The sequence below is a fragment of the Anabrus simplex genome, chromosome X, assembly GCF_040414725.1.
Source record: "Anabrus simplex isolate iqAnaSimp1 chromosome X, ASM4041472v1, whole genome shotgun sequence".
In the NCBI taxonomy this organism is placed as follows: Eukaryota; Metazoa; Arthropoda; class Insecta; order Orthoptera; family Tettigoniidae; genus Anabrus; species Anabrus simplex.
Window position 1 is genome coordinate 112,680,757 of NC_090279.1, and position 15,111 is coordinate 112,695,867.

The window sequence follows — 15,111 nt, forward strand, 5'->3', positions numbered from 1 at the left end:
AGTTTTCAAGTTGTAAGAAGTACGCTTTACACGCACCCGCTCTTGCGTTAAGTCCGCTGGGATTTGTACCGAAAAATGATCCGTTAATGATATCTCCCTTACTAAATCCTGTTATCGAAATGATGCACATGAGAAAAAAAGGTTTAGAAATTAATTTTCATTAAGGCAGGTTGATTTCCATTAAGTTCGGTTGTGTATACTTTGAGGGAGAGCAAACCAAGGTTTCGGTTTCGTAAAAATCCCCACTCAGTTCAGTGATTTAGATACGATATTTGCGCTAAAACCTACCCAAGGAGAGGTGGATTCTAAATATGAAGTTTGGTGGAAATATATATTTAGTAGTTTTCAAGTTATAGAAGGACAGACAAACAGACAAACAGACAAAGAGACTAACAGACAAACATACAGACAAACAGACACCAAAGCTAAAAATGATGCAGATGGTCATTATTACACCTGGAACGGATAACTGTACGGAAATTTCGCCAAAATAATCAATGTACAGACACACAGTCGTTACGATTTTACTTTTTGCGCTAAAACCTACCCAAGGACAGGTGGATTCTAAATATGAAGTTTGATGGAAATATATCCAGTTGTTTTCAAGTTATAGAAGGACAGACAAACAGACAAACAGACACCAAAGCTAAAAATGATGCAGATGGTCATTATTACACCTGAAACGGATAACTGTACGGAAATTTCGCCAAAATAATCAATGTACAGACACACGGTCGTTACGATTTTATTTATTTAGATGACGGATAAGCATGAGCAAGTTGAAAAGTGCAGACTTCCACTTCGTGATTCATATCTCCTAAACGGTTTATGATATTAAGAAACGGTTTGCGCCATCAGACGCCTCATTTATCGCTCTACATGTTTGTTTCTGAACCGTTTCCTCGTATCTCCCATATTAAGGGGGTAAAGTGAGTTCAAATATTGAATAGGGTGAAATTTGGGTGCATTTTTAACATTTTACATTACATTTTGCCTACTTATGTATAAGCTAGAATCACGAAATTTGGTACACATATGTCCCTTAATCGTACCAATGTGCGTACACAAAGTGATGATCCTATCATTCTTATAAGTGTGTCAAACAATAGAATATACTTGTAAAAATCACCAAATTTACGAACAATCCAGAAATAGGGCCAAATTTAACGTATAAGGGAGAGAGATACGACAAAATGTCACAGGAACAAAGTTGTAGATCACTCCGAATTGAAGCGACATTGTGCCATCCGTTTTGTGATACGACTTACCGTTTAGCCAAAAAATAGCTCGAAAGGAATGTCTGCACAGTCATTAAAATTGCTTCAATATTTCGATATCTTTGGGGGTAAAAAGTGAAAAATTTGAACATCTTGGAATTTTCCCGTCGGTTAGGGACCAAAAGCTATAATTTCACCAAATTTCAATTGTCTACCTCGTCTCGCAGGTTGTGCCGCCATCTTGATTTGGGGTTTGGGGGATAAAAATGAGGAAATTCCCGAAAATTTTTAAGCCCACGAAACCTATAGGTTATCGTTTTGGATATACTATACGACTGTGTTCTTATGCTGAGCCCAAAATTTGAGCCCCTCCAGCGTGCCCCCTTCAGGGAATTTTGAGGATTTCCGATTTTTCTACGGATCCTGGGGTCATCAGTTTCCCTCGTACCAAATTTCAAATTTCTGAGATTTCTGGAAGTGCCTCATTAATTCACGTCTTTTTTCATTTTTAAATATTTATATATACATCGCTCCAGCCCGACTTGCTTTTATATATATAGATATCAAACCCAGACAGTAGAGAAAGTGCATTAGTGTCTACGTGATGACGAACAGTGAAAGAACGTTTGCTGTACGTGGAGAAGGACCTGAAACAACCGTATGTTTTAATCCACCAATCGAACTTGGTTATCAGCCGCATAGTCTTGGACTAGTATCGTTTGAAAGCTACAATAAAATCTATAATGTGCGTGATGGTTTAAACAAGTTCTATTACGATGAGTATGTGCTAACACTACCCTCAGGTAGTTATACAGTAGACGATATTCACGACTATATTGAAAGTACGTTAATTGATCAGTTTGGGGAAGATAGTTTTAGTAATCATAATTACAAGTTCTCAATCACTATAAGCAACATTACACATAAATGTGTTATTGAATCATCATTTAAGATTGACTTCAAATCACAACCTGATTCGATTGGACCACTGCTTGGATTTTCATCGAGGGAGCTCCTACCGAACGTACGTTACGAGTCTGATCAACCTATAAAACTCTTCGATGATTATAATGTGAACATTACTTGTAATATTATTACACACTTGAATAGTAATCTACAACCTTCGCAAGTCCTGCACGACTTTATTGTTACAGAGGAACGTGGATATACTATTTGTGAGAAACCAGCAGTAGTTCTTTGTCATCCTGTGTCTGTAAAACACATTAGCAACATTACTCTTATACTTGTAAATAAACATAATCAGCTTATTCATTTAGATCAGCACGCGTACGTAGCTTACAAACTACATCTTAAACCAGTATGAAAACCATCTATAAAACACGGTGTACATTCCGAAGACATACTACATGTGTGCAGAGACTCATCGAGTTAACAGATACCCATAAGCAGATACTCCAAGATTTAGGATATACACTACTACAACAGAATGGAAGAAATGCTAGACATTACGAATACAGTAGAAAGTCGTGAAGGTGTAGTACGAAGTGAGCTTCATTCCTATCAACCTTTTACGTTTGGATTAAATAACAATGATGAAAATCATTTTATTATTAATCAACAAGATGTTTACACCTTACCACACGAAAGCTACCTCTATATTGAAGGACGACTAGAAAAGTCTGATGGAAGTGGACCAAGCACTTCACAACTAAACAACCATGCTCTAGCTTTTCTCTTTTCTGAAGCGCGATATGAAGTAAATAATGTTGAAATAGATCGAACGAAGAATGTTGGTATTACAAGTGCAATGAAACTCTACCCTTCTTTCTGTGATGAAGAAAGTAATCTTTTGCGGATGGCTGGATGGCGTCCAAAAGCTACTAACAACTGGATGATTAATGAGGATGGAACTTTTATGGGTATGTTATCACTGAAACATATTTTTGGATTCGCAGAAGACTTTACACGTATTATAATCAACGCAAAACAAGAGCTTATTCTAATCCGTGATCGAAGTGATTACAATTCTCTTAAAGCAGTAGAAACGCCAGTAGAATCGAAAATAACACTGCATCGTATACTGTGGCGGATTCCACATGTAACCTTATCTGATCGTGAAAAACTTCGATTGCTCAAGATTGTAGAAAATGATATACCATTACCTATACGTTTTAGAAGTTGGAAGCTGCATGAATATCCTGTGTTACCACCTACAAACAAGCATAACTGGGCTGTTAAAACATCACGTTTTACTGAGAAGCCCTTGTACATTATTTTTGGATTTCAAACTAATCGTAAATTCAATCACGAAAAAGATAGCTCACTGTTTGATCACTGTAAATTAAGACACGTTAGACTATATCTCAACGGAATTACGTATCCCTACGAAAACATAGACATTAACTTTGAGAAAAATAAGTTTGGGATGCTCTATGACATGTTTTGTAAATTTCAATCATCATATTATCAGAAAGAAGATCGACCGCTATTTACACCTCAAGAATTTAAAAATAATGCACCGATTGTAGTTATAGACTGCTCTTATCATGAAGAATCTATAAAAGAATCTCCAGTTGAGATTCGTTTAGAATTTGAAACGTCTGAAAACATTCCTGCTAACACAGCAGCCTATTGTCTTATTATTCATATGAGTGATGTTACTTACCATCCGCTAACGAATATTGTTACGAGGCTATAAATAAGAATAGATCTTTATCATTTTCATTAGTGTGTGCTTCGACATCGTACGCTATGGAACAAAACTGTAAATGTGCATGCTGTTTGCATGCTCACACGCAACATCTTATTTATCTTACACGAGTGAGTGAGGCTATTAAGATGTTCTATAAACATAGATCGTCGATGCCGAAACAACTTATTCAATACTTACCACCAGGATTTTATATACGTACGCTGCCTCTTACGTACATAATTTTTGGGACATCCTTCCTCTACACAGTAAGATGTCGATCGAAGTAGCTTTATGCAGAACTTGTGAACGACATTACAAGCATCGAGGAGAAAATGGTGATGATGATTGGGATGGACCAAATCCGAGGATTGAACACTGTACACAGTGTATGAATGAACTTTCTCTAGTACCTCATGATGATGATGATGATTCCGAAAAGGAATAACAGCAAGGTAAGAAGTATATGATCTTCTCTGTAAAGCATAACATACTTAGTATAATATATTTCTATATGCTTTGTTTAATTTGAATGTTGCAGGAGGCATTTCAGAAGCATACGTTGTTAAGGAGCACACCAACCTTGTCAGCAGCAAAAACGAACACTGTTGTAGTACATTTGTAAATAAATATTTTTAATCGCATTCAAAAATGTTGTACTTATTGCATTGCTTTACACCGACTTACTCTTAAGAAAAACGATCAGGTCTAAACATGCACAATGACGTCATCACAACAGCACGTGCTTACTCTAGCTTTCCCGATGCATGTTTAAACATGTTCGAATTTACCGCTACCACATTCCTTTACACCGACTTACTCTTAAGAAAACGGACAAGTCTAAACATGCATGATGACGTCATCACTGCAGCACGTCTTTACTCTAGCTTGCCCGATGCGTGATTAAACTTCTTCGAATTAACCGCCACCACATTTCAACTAAAGAGTGCAGCAGCGAGGTAAGCGATGTAAGATGGCGGGTGACAGCTTGTCAAATAGATTTTTTTCAAAGGTAAGTAGCTAAAGAGGGCAGCAGCGAGGTCAGCGATGTAAGATGGCAGTAGCTAAAGATGGCAGCACTGTTCTCTCTGGATTAAAGATGGCTGCCTGTCAAAAATATTTTTTCAAATTATCCGCCACTACATAGAGTGCAGCACTGAGGTTTGCGATGCAAGATGGCGGGTGACAGCTTGTCAAAAAGATTTTTTTTCAAAGGTAAGTAGCTAAAGAGGGCAGCACTAAGGTTAGCAATGCAAGATGGTGGATGACAGCTGTGATGTAAAAAATTACCCGCAAGATAGCACAACGATGCTCTTTTCATTAAAGATGGCAGCTTGTTAAATAGAATTTTTCAAATTAACCGCCTTGAAGGTAAGTAGCTAAAGAGGGCAGCACTGTTCTCTCTGGATTAAAGATGGCTGCTTGTCGAAAAGAATTTTTCAAATTAACCGCCTCAAAGTTAAGTAGCTAAAGAGGGCAGCACTGTTCTCTCTGGATTAAAGATGGCTGCTTGTCGAAAATAATTTTTCAAATTATCCGCCACCACAAAGAGGGCAGCACGGTGCTCTCTTGATTAAAGATGGTGGATGACAGCTGGAGAGCGCGTAGAATTTGTTTCCAAACAAGAGCACGTAGAATTTGCCACCACCACATTTCAACTAAAGAGTGCGGCACTGTTCTCTCTGGATTAAAGATGGTGGATGACAGCTGACAGAAAAGCGCATAGGTTTGTTTCCAAACAAGAACACGTGGAATTTGCCACCACCACATTTCAACTAAAGAGTGCAGCGCTGTTCTCTCTGGATTAAAGATGGTGGATGACAGCTGTCAAAAAAGCACATGGGTTTGTTTCCAAACAAGAGCACGTGGAATTTGCCACCACCACATTTCAAGTAAAGAGTGCAGCGCTGTTCTCTCTGGATTAAAGATGGTGGATGACAGCTGTCAAAAAAGCACATGGGTTTATTTCCAAACAAGAGAACGTGGAATTTGCCGCCACCACATTTCAGCTAAAGAGTGCAGCACTGTTCTCTCTGGATTAAAGATGGTGGATGACAGAAAAGCACATGGGTTTGTTTCCAGACAAGAGCACGTGGAATTTGCCACCACCACATTTCAACTAAAGAGTGCAGCACTGTTCTCCCTGGATTAAAGATGGTGGATGACAGCTGTCAGAAAAGCACATGGGTTTGTTTCCAAACAAGAGCACGTGGAATTTGCCGCCACCACATTTCAAAGGTATCTAGCTAAAGATGGCAGCACGGTGCTCTCTGGATTAAAGATGGCGGATGATAGCTGTCAAAAAAGCGCATAGGTTGGTTTCCAAACAAGAGCATGTAGAATTTGCCGCCACCACATTTCAAAGGTATCTAGCTAAAGAGTGTAGCACTGAGGTTTGTGATGCAAGATGGCGGATGACAGCTGTCAGAAAATAGCACGTGAATTCGTTTCCAATCAAGAGCACGTGGAATTTGCCGCCACCACATTTCAACTAAAGATTGCAGCACTGTTCTCTCTGGATTAAAGATGGCGGATGACAGCTGTGACGTACTACATTTCAAAGGTAAGTAGCTAAAGAGGGCAGCACTGTGCTCTATAGATTAAAGATGGCGGATGACAGCTGCACGTGGCTTTGTTTACCTCGCGCTAGTGAGGTTTAGTTGGTAGCACTAAGGTTTAGACCCGTCAAGATGGCAGCACTGCGGGTGACAGGTGATGAATTTACATCTACTACGATAAAGAGGGCAGCACAATGCTCTGTGGTTTAAAGATGGCGGATGACAGCTGTCAAAAAAGCACGTGGCTTTGTTTACCACACGCTAGTTAGGTTAAGTTGGTACCACTAAGGTTTAGGCCCGTCAAGATGGCAGTACTGAGGTTAGCGATGCGTTGTTGACTGTCAAAAAGCACGTGGCTGTCAAAAAACACGTGGCTTTGTTTACCTCGCGCTAGTTAGGTTAAGTTGGTACTACTGAGGTTTAGGCCCGTCAAGATGGCAGTACTGAGGTTAGCGATGCGTTGCTGTCTGTCAAAAAGCACGTGGCTGTCAAAAAACACGTGGCTTTGTTTACCTCACGCTAGTTAGGTTAAGTTGGCACCACTGAGGTTTAGGCCCATCAAGATGGCAGCAGTGAGGTTAGCGATGCGTTGTTGTCGATGACAGCTGTCAAAAAGCACGTGGCTTTGTTTACAAATTCAAATCTCGCGCCAAAATTCAAATCTCCCGCCAAAATTCAAATTTCCCGCCAGAATTCAAATTTCCCGCGGGAGGAGGAGGAGGCGCCCGAACTCTCCAATTATACTACTCACTGAGTTGTTGAAGGTCGGAGTTAATATCTCTTATTGCATTCGATATATCGTTTATATTAACGTGGCAGTAAATCTGGAGGTCGTCGGCGAAGAGGTGATATCTATTATACTTTATTTTAGAGGAGATATAATTTATATAGAGGACAAACAAAAGGGGACCAAGAACACAACCTTGGGGGGTTCCTGCCTTCTGGAGTCGCCACTGAGAAGCAGTATCTTGTACTGTAAAACGTTGCATACGATCTGTGAGATATGCGGTGAAAAATTTTAAAGCAACATTACCGAAGAACGATTTGAGCTTCATCAGCAATGTCTGGATGTTTATCGTGTCAAAAGCACTGCTGACGTCAAGGAGTGTGAGTATAGTCTCTTGTCTTTCGTCCATTGCTTGTCGGATGTCCTCAGTCACTTTGAGTAAGGCTGTGGCTGTGCTATGACCCTTCTTGAAGCCAGATTGCAGCGGGACAAGAAGAGAGTGAGCCTGAAGGTATTCCAATATTTGCGCACGTACCAACCGTTCTAACGCTTTGGAGAGAGCAGGGAGAATCGAAATGGGACGGTAATCGGATAGGAGTGCCGAACCTGGGTTTTTAGGAAGTGGAATTACATTGGCGTACTTCCAAATTGTCGGTAATGTGCCGTTTTTGAGACAGTAATTAAAAATATGGGTGAGAATGGATAGAATAGCGCCAATAATATTATGTATGAAGGTCGACACGGCTTGCTTTGGATTTAATAGAATACAAGACTTTCTTAACTTCATTAGTACTGATGATACGAGAATAATGTTAAAGGAAACACTTAACGCTGGAACACGGCGGGACATAAGTCACAGGTGTGTAAGCATTTAGGGTTCAGTTATTGGCTGTATGTGACTTTAGGGTCATCACATAGTCTAGTTCTCTTTCGGGAGGTCTAAGGAGTTGTCTGAGTTAAGGTTTGGTTCACTGAAAAAATGTGATATAACACAAGTTGTAGGAATTGCAGGTTTTGTTCGATTCTTTCACGTACAAATTGACCTTATAACCGGATAATATCGGATATGATTTTTAGTTGCAGTCCTGTGCAATGCTGTGCCCATATCACATCGCGTTCGCATTACAGATGGAACAAAGCAGTCAATTTATTTTTTTGATAGCGCAGAGAAAAAGGGAGACATCAATAACAACGTGTTTCTTGATTGTTCAGTCACAGTGTTTTACTGTACCGTTGTTGAGGTTCTATCCGCGTTTGTCGTACTTCACAGAACTGCCACAATTATCATTTAAACACCGGAATTAGTATTTGAACTGAACCGCAAATTCTTGGAGACGTCTTGTATTCCACTGCTGTTTGAGGAACGGGTACAGTGCTAGTAAATAAATACGTGGAGTTAGCACCTCCCTTAGATCCTCTAGCAGCTGACGAGTGAGACAGAGTTGAGCACACCATGGAGGCTGTTTGCTAAATTGTGGATGTATTGCATTTCGCTTGGAAGTGTAGATCCCTAGTAGTTCTATTGACTAGGTTCTTGTTGCTCTCCTTCCATACAACATGAGACAAACTCAGATAACCTCACACACAGATATTTGTCTCGTGCCGAACTGAGGAGCCACGGAAAATTGCACTGAGGGATGTCGAATCCACGACCTCTGAAATACAAGCCTACAGTCGTTTTCACGTGACACTCACCGGATCCCACCTTCAGATCAGACGCAAGGTCCTCTCGTATCTCCTCTTACAACAAGTTTATCATATTATGTTTACTGCACTCGTTCTGCAGACTGCTGCTCCAAGCAAGCATCTATACTGCAACTACAGAGTGAGCACTTTATCTGTGAAACGTTTGTGCTGTGGGAAGTTCAAGGGTCGTGGAGTGTAAGAATCCGGCAAGAGTAATTCAGGTTAAACAACTCTTTAGTTATATGTCGTGTCACTGAATGACCAATTGAAACTGTCTCCGTTAATATTCTACTTATTTTTTATCCATCTCTTGAAAGTGCGTGAAATTCCCTACTACGTGGGGGGATGATTTTAAGTAATATGCCAGGCCACCTTTATATTGTCTGTGTTTACACCTCTCTCCTTTTATTCCTCTCATCGAATTAAGTTTATTGATATCCAGGACTAGGAATGCCAAAATCTCTAAACGTCTCTTGAGGAAATGAATGGTTTCGGTTCGAATGTATGTGAGCCATAAACGAATATTCGTTTGCTCTCCCGTACACAAGTCACAGTTAACCTGTTTAACCAATTAACAGTTTTTTACTCACCTGAACGAGGACAGGACTTTGCTTTAGTAGCAGACATCGAGGTATCTGGAAGAAAAACACGCACCAAATATTTAATTTCTGATAAATTGTGATCCTGAATATCTATCAGAAACTATGTAAATAATATAAAGAAAGAATTATTTCAGGTTCACCAAAAAAGGGCCACTTCTAATTATTGTTATGTTTAACAAAATATGTACCAAGATTATTGTATGTTGTTCACTCTTTCTATTAAAGATTTCTTGTTGTCCTCATCATGATAAGAAAGGTGTATTTGGTTTCTTTTATCATTCTTGAAGGTGAAGATTCCTTACTTAGTTCCTGTTGCACAAGTAGAAGGCTATTATAGTAGATATTAATACTTATTACTGTAGTTTCAAAGGAGCAGCGGTCATATTAAAACATGCTGGTGTCAGTTTTACAGAGAGGAACCTTGAATTTACAGCAAGATATAAATTGTCTCAGTTACAGCTGATGCCACGTAAACAAGTTACAAAAATTAATATCGAATGTTTTCTTTTCTGTCTGACCTGAAAGAAAAGGGGGGAATAAATTTTCAAGTTGTGAACTGAGAAAATGTTCGCAACTGATAGGATATGCACATTTTAAAAAGCTGGTTTCCGGTTGTGAAGTGTATTGAAAAACTTCACCGGAAAGTTCCGTATTATACGTTTGGAGAGTTACGTGTGTAGCATTCTGTTTGGAACACAGCTAACAACATGTGGCCTGCTCCTCCTCTCCTGCAGTAGTGAGCCCACGAGGTCTTCCAGTCCAACACCGTATGAACTGTCCCTTGGACGGGGAACACAGAATATTAGGTACCATCCCAGCATTCACCGAGCAGTGAACGTGTTTCTTAAGGAGACTCAGAATGCTAAAAACAGGAAACATTCTTAGATTTTAGTCCTTCAATGTTGTGAAGTAGCACAAGCCTTTTCACTCCGGTGGACTGAAGAAGACCAGACGTCAGTGGGCGACACTTTGCGTTCTTTGTATTCCATAATGTCAGAGAGACTCACTGCCGCACAGGATCTAAACGAAGGGTGGTACTATTTGCCAGTAACTAAATTACATGCAATGATACTTGACCTGTTGGGAAAAGAGCGAGAGAGAAAGTGGAAAACCAAGGTTCTCGCTAGGGCCGAGTGAAAATTTATTAGGAAACTCGTACTAAAATGCATGTTCCTAACTGTAGTTATTTATAGTTGAAAATAAATTATTCCCTTCTTACAAGAGGTCCATACAATCCCTCTGTTTTCCATGCATGCGTCTACATTTTCACACTTTTATTGTAATATGTACGTCTGCTGAACAGAAACACCTTCACCGCATTTTCTCAAAATACTCATCTGGTTCTGCCACCATCACATCAATAATATTCCTTCATCTATTCGATTCCGTCACTTTGTCATCCACCTCTTCCTCACAGGTTAATTTAAATTTCTGTCATTTGCATTACCTTCCGAGTTGACAGTTGACCGATCAACACATTCACATTATTTTCTGTGCCGTTACCCAAATCATTGTTTCCGCGTTTGTATCAATCTATCTAAGTCTGTACCCCCAAACTATCATCTCTTGAACTTCGTGTTTCTCATCTTTAACCTTTTAATTATTCTTTAATCCGAATAAATACTTTCCCTGCTATCGGTTACATTCTATCTCTACAGTAAACTTTCATACAATTTCCGCATCATTATGTCACTTGTCCTCTGTATCTCTCTCCTGATTGATGCATACACACTCACTCCCAGTCTCACATATATCTACTCCTTAGTTCATGTAAAGTACCCACACTATGTTGGTAGTTATTCCTGCTTGCCGTACGTTCTTCGTACCAACATGGAAAACTGTCACACAAAATTCTTACCGTTCTCATTCCTCTACCTTGGTTCCCTTTCCTCCATGTACTTTCTCCACGAGCATAACTATAGAGTCCTTAATGAACAGATCCTCGACCCCATCCACTTCATCAGATCGCGTCCCGTACTAGTCTCTACGTATCTCTTTATTCTTACCTGTCACCTTCCTGTAACACTCTGATATTTCCCTCTGTGTTTTACCAGCGACGACACATAGATACACTCGTCAAAATTCCCCTTGCCTTGATCCCTTTGCCCTCACTTCTCTACCCCTCAAAATATTAGGCCTACCTGTCTTTCCGAACTTCCCCTGTTCTCCGTCATAAGCCTAAACACTTGTCCATACTTATCCCATAACTCCCACCAGTCAAGTGCTCTTGGTTTGTTCTATGATAGTGCATCTCACCTTAAGCTTCACAGTGTAACGGTTAGCGCAATTACTTGCAATGCTAGAGGGCCCACGATTCTTTCCCACTATTTCGAGAAATGTAATGTTGGCAGTGCTGCAGGTATGTAGTTCAATATGCTCACCCGCATTGGGAGTGCTGCTGGAAAGAACTGCACAACCTCGAGGCAAGTACACGAGTTTTCGTTACTTACCTCAAGAATTCTTCTGTAACACCACATTTCAAAGGCTCTACCCTCTTTCTCTGATAAGCATGTTTCTATCTCATGGAGTCTCATGTTTCAGGTAAATACTTTCGCGAACGACACCCTGAATTGTATATTTATGATGATTAGAAAGTTTCGTTTAAAAGAAGGCGTAATTTACCAAATGCTGATCTTCGATAAATGACCAGCTAGTGTCGTCTGTTATTTCCTAGCTCTCGAAATTCCTCCACTTCCTTAGTGAGTACATTTACTAGTTTATATCACTTACTTCACCTGACTTTATCTACTACATTCCACTGCACTTCCCTAGGATTTGTTTGATTTCCACCAGAACAATGACTACTTCTTCATATCCCACATTGCCTGCTCTATATACACTTTGAACTGTAAGATAGACAGACTACACACCTGTCTCACACGCTGGTGGATTGTTACTTCCATTATTCTGACCAGTACAGTTTCTGTTGTTCTTCGTTCGCTGAAATTAATTCCAATCCCCTCTGGAATATCAGAACGCAGTATACTATATTGAATATGGAGGAGTGTGACACAAGCACGTTCCCTAGCTGATAGCCCCTGGATAGAGAGGAGATTCCGCCCACACAGAATGAGGTCCTACTCCTTTGAGTTAAGGCATACCGACTGTGAATGAGGCTTACCGTGTAATGGTGAATGTACAGAAGTCACCGAATCCAGCTGCTTCATTTCACTGCTATCATGAGAAGATTTATCATGGTTCTCCGTTGATGCGAATCGTCGCATGTCAACCTGTAACGAAGATCGGAAACTTTTGACATAGAAAATTAAAGCCTGCACTTAGTTCACAATCCACTGTATTTCTAAGATGAGCAAGGACACCCACTTGAAACAATCCTTCATCTTCACACTCGTGCGTACGTCCTGGACTACTACGGCTCCAGGCAGTGTAACAGTAGATATCGCGGAGCTGGATAACTTATTACGGCTCGAGCCAGGGTAGCAGTAGATATCGCGGTGCTGGATAACTTATTACGGCTCGAGGCAGGCTAGCAGTAGATATCGCGGAGCTGGATAACTTATTACGGCTCGAGGCAGGCTAGCAGTAGATATCGCGGAGCTGGATAACTTATTACGGCTCGAGGCAGGGTAGCAGTAGATATCGCTGAGCTGGATAACTTATTACGGCTCGAGGCAGGGTAGCAGTAGATATCGCGAAGCTGGACTACTTATTACGGCTCGAGGCAGGGTAGCAGTAAATTTACCTGGCTGGACTACTTGTTACTTGTGGCAGTAGATATCGCTTTGCTAGTCTACTTGTCACTGCTCCAGGTAGTGAAGCAGTCCGCTACAAAGGGTCGAGAATATCGTCGCCAGCGAGCGCTGGGACCAAAGTGCTGATAGCGCGGAGCTGTGTGCTCTCCATTTTGTTGTATGGAGTCGAGTCCTGGACTGTAACCATTAGCATCACTTGAAATGTGGGTCTATCTGTAGAAATGTGCTCGGCTGCTAAGATCATGAAGATCTCATATCATGAGGCGCCTTCCTCCAAATAAATATACAACGGAGGATCGAGGGAAGAAGGGGCCTGGGAGACCCCGCACGTCTTGGCTGGGAAACCTGCGACTTCGGTTCAGCCAACAGCAAAACTAGGATCGCCTAAGTCCCGTGACGGATACGGCACTGTGATGCTAATTAATCCGGGAGACTTAGCGTCCAAAGGTAAAAGTGGAATTGATCATTGCACGGAATAATGTACTGTTGTCCCGCTATTGCTGCAATGCTCTCCTCCCACTTATCTCCACCACTGACAGTACAACACGTTCCCTTGTTTGAACATTCTTCAATCAAAAAATATCCCTCTCAAATTGTATTAAATTCCATTACACTAAATTGTCCATCTCCATGGTGAAATGGTTAGTCTGGTTTGGCGAAACAGGTACCGAGTTCGGTTCCCTGCCGTGTCGGGATTTTAACTTTAAATGGTTAATCGAGTGCTGGGTGTTGTGTTGTCTTCCTAAGTAGAGTTCGCATCCCCAGAGACATGCAGGTCGCCTGTAAGACCTACACCAGGCCTGCTCGGAGGGCATTCGCCATTAATACTGTACCAGGGCACACTCTCTGGGGCCAGTTCTCTCTGTTCTCTCTGTATACTAACTTGAACTTATGTAGTACAAGAAGGTTTGATTATCTACAGTTAGATGTCTCTATCAACTGTTTAATTGCCCAACTCCCCGCTGGCGGGAAAACGATAGTTAATTGTGTACCGGGCGGTACACTTCCACGCCGCTAATTCAAATATTGCGCCAGTTGAAACCTCCCTACAGGAGAAATTCTGAACTTTAAAATCTGTATTAAATCAAAGGTTTCACGGAATTTGGTATTCATAAGTTTGTTCTTTGTTAAATTTCTTTCAGTCATTTGTTGGGTTGGCAGTATAACCCTTCTCTTTCCGCCAGTTTTGAATTTAACCAATCGGTGATTTCTGTAATTAATTTTCCTCCAATCATAGCTTTCTTCCTCAGGTTTCCATGTGTAATTCCTTGTCTACCAATAAAGTTGAAGGGGTGTTTCTTTTTCATTCTTGAAAGATCTCGAATTTTCCACGAGGGTATAAAAACGGCTGATTTTATGGTCTCGGGGCCACTTCAGTAACATCTTTCGCAGTGTGTGAACATATACGGTATAGCAGGGGGCGGGAAGCGCCTTTTTCTTCGGGCAGCAGTTCATCCACAAGGTAATGGCCGTTTAATAACTTTATTTCTTGCTAGCTCAGCAGTTTAACCCTCGGGTCAGGTTCGAAGCTTTTCTCATGTAACCGATCTTTAAAATGTAATAGACATTTGGTAAAATGTCGTCTCTTTGACTACAAATTGGGATAGAGAGTGCCTAACCCTCTCGAGCTCCCACGCATATGGTTTTGAGGTGACTACGTTTTCATAACCGTTTTTCTTCTCTTCGTAATGTAATAAAGTTTTCTTATCGTGTCACCTCCATAGTATGGGATTAGCCCCTGTATAACTGGCCGAGTGCCACCTAGGTTTTAAGAAGTTTCATGTAGGAGTGCAAGCTACGCCTCCAGTCAAGTTGGTTTGTTGGGCCATTTAATTAACCTAGTGTTTGCTTTCTTCATGTGAAGGCCCTGTAGGTTGGGTACAAGATACCCCCGTTTCACTGTATGTGTGCCTTAAGGGCAGTTAGGAATGAAGGTTGTTGTAGCCTTTGATAGGCTG

The 15,111-nt window shown here is 40.8% G+C and overlaps 1 protein-coding gene across 1 annotated transcript in view; it reads right to left on the reverse strand.

Moving 5' to 3' along the window:
- Positions 1–15,111, reverse strand: part of LOC137503148 (C-type lectin lectoxin-Lio3-like) — a 93,872-nt gene that overhangs the window by 67,836 nt on the left and 10,925 nt on the right. The window contains exons 2-3 of the mRNA XM_068230623.1: positions 12,562–12,670; positions 9,429–9,473 (exon numbers count right to left, since the gene is read on the reverse strand). Coding sequence (XP_068086724.1) covers positions 9,429–9,473; positions 12,562–12,670 — 154 coding nt within the window. The remainder of the gene's footprint in view (positions 1–9,428; positions 9,474–12,561; positions 12,671–15,111) is intronic.